The sequence below is a fragment of the Manacus vitellinus genome, unplaced genomic scaffold (assembly GCF_001715985.3).
Source record: "Manacus vitellinus isolate BGI_N305 unplaced genomic scaffold, ASM171598v3 scaffold_78_pilon, whole genome shotgun sequence".
Classification (NCBI taxonomy): Eukaryota; Metazoa; Chordata; class Aves; order Passeriformes; family Pipridae; genus Manacus; species Manacus vitellinus.
In genome coordinates, this window is record NW_021940807.1 from 249,961 (window position 1) to 251,366 (window position 1,406).

The 1,406-nt window shown below is 44.2% G+C and overlaps 1 protein-coding gene across 1 annotated transcript in view; it reads right to left on the reverse strand.

The window, feature by feature from the left end:
* Positions 1 to 1,406, reverse strand: part of MAP4 (microtubule associated protein 4) — a 114,029-nt gene that overhangs the window by 57,297 nt on the left and 55,326 nt on the right. Inside the window, exons 5-6 of the mRNA XM_029964666.1 lie at positions 698 to 808; positions 6 to 14 (exon numbers count right to left, since the gene is read on the reverse strand). Coding sequence (XP_029820526.1) covers positions 6 to 14; positions 698 to 808 — 120 coding nt within the window. The remainder of the gene's footprint in view (positions 1 to 5; positions 15 to 697; positions 809 to 1,406) is intronic.

Here is a 1,406-nt window from a genome sequence, read left to right on the forward strand (position 1 = left end):
AGGGCCGTGTGGTGCTGAGGGAACAAAGCCCTTTTGTTAATCACCAGCCCTCTTCACTTTTTTTAATCTACTTTATTTATTAATTTATGTTTATTTTACTTTATTTATTATATCTTAACTTCAAAAATAATTTTTGTTAAAATAAATTTCATTTAGCTATTAAAATTAATGTTTATTAAAATAATTGATTATTAAAATAAATATTTTAACGTTTAAAATAAAATACTTTATTTATTGAATTATTTACTTTATTTATGAATGACTCCTCTCCTAAATTTCAAGTCTACACAACACTTGGACCTTTCTGCTCACAAGCACTTCAGTTCAAGTTCGTATCAAATCTGTTGTTTCAGCTTTACAAACCATAAATTCTGTATTCATGTAGAACTTTTTAACAAGGTGTAAGACAGTAAACACAGGCAAATTACTTCCCTTTGGCTTTCTGCTTCTGCTGCCATGAATTCCTGCTAATAATCACTTAATAATCCAATATTAATAAAATAATCCAATAGCTCAAAACCCCCAAGATCACCCTGTGGAAACAGTTGGTGTGTATTTGGTTTTCAGACATGAAAATAAGAGCAGGAGAAAAGGCCTGTGAACTTAAGACCTTAATAATTTGCTGTATATATATGAAAGTCAACAGAGAAAACTCCCCAGCCTGCCCAGGAGGGAGAAATGCCCGGGAGGAACTCACTGAGGATGTCTCTGGGAGCTTCCCCGTGGCCCGGGAACAGCGGCACGTTCCTCATGTCAGCAGGGAAGGACAGGTCCGGCAGGTTCTCCCCTCTGTGCATGTTGAAGGGGTCTGAGGAGACACAATGAGGTGGTGTCACCACCCAGGGGGAGGACATGGCACAGAGGAGCATCAGCAAAGGAGGTGAAGGTGCTCCTGACCCCAGCACTGCACTGCTCTCGGGGTCAGCTACCAGGAGCAAACTCCTTCTTAATTCCAACTTCCACCCACCAGGGACAGTTCCCAGGCTGCTTCCCAGGGAAAGCTGACTGACATTTAGGTCCTGGCTGTTCAGGGAGAACCTCCTCCTCCTCCTCTCCAGGAGGAATCATCTGCTTGTGTCCTGATGGACACATCCAGTTCATGTGAGTAAGGAATGACAGCTGAGCTCGGCTCAGTTAAACCCGGAGCAGACCAAGGGAAGGAGTGGAACCTCCGAGCTCTCCCAGCCAGGAGCTGTATCCCAGTAGGAACTGGGTGATGGGCCAGTATTTTAACCAAGTTACAAGGCAGAGGGGAAAGGAACAGTGTCCCAGGCAGACTGCTCCATCCCTGGAAGTGTCCAAGGCAAGGCTGGGCAGAGCTTGGAGCTACATGGAATAGGAGATGTTTAAGGTTCCTGTCACCCCTGCCCTCTGGCACTGAGAAGCCATTCCCTGTGTCCTGTCCC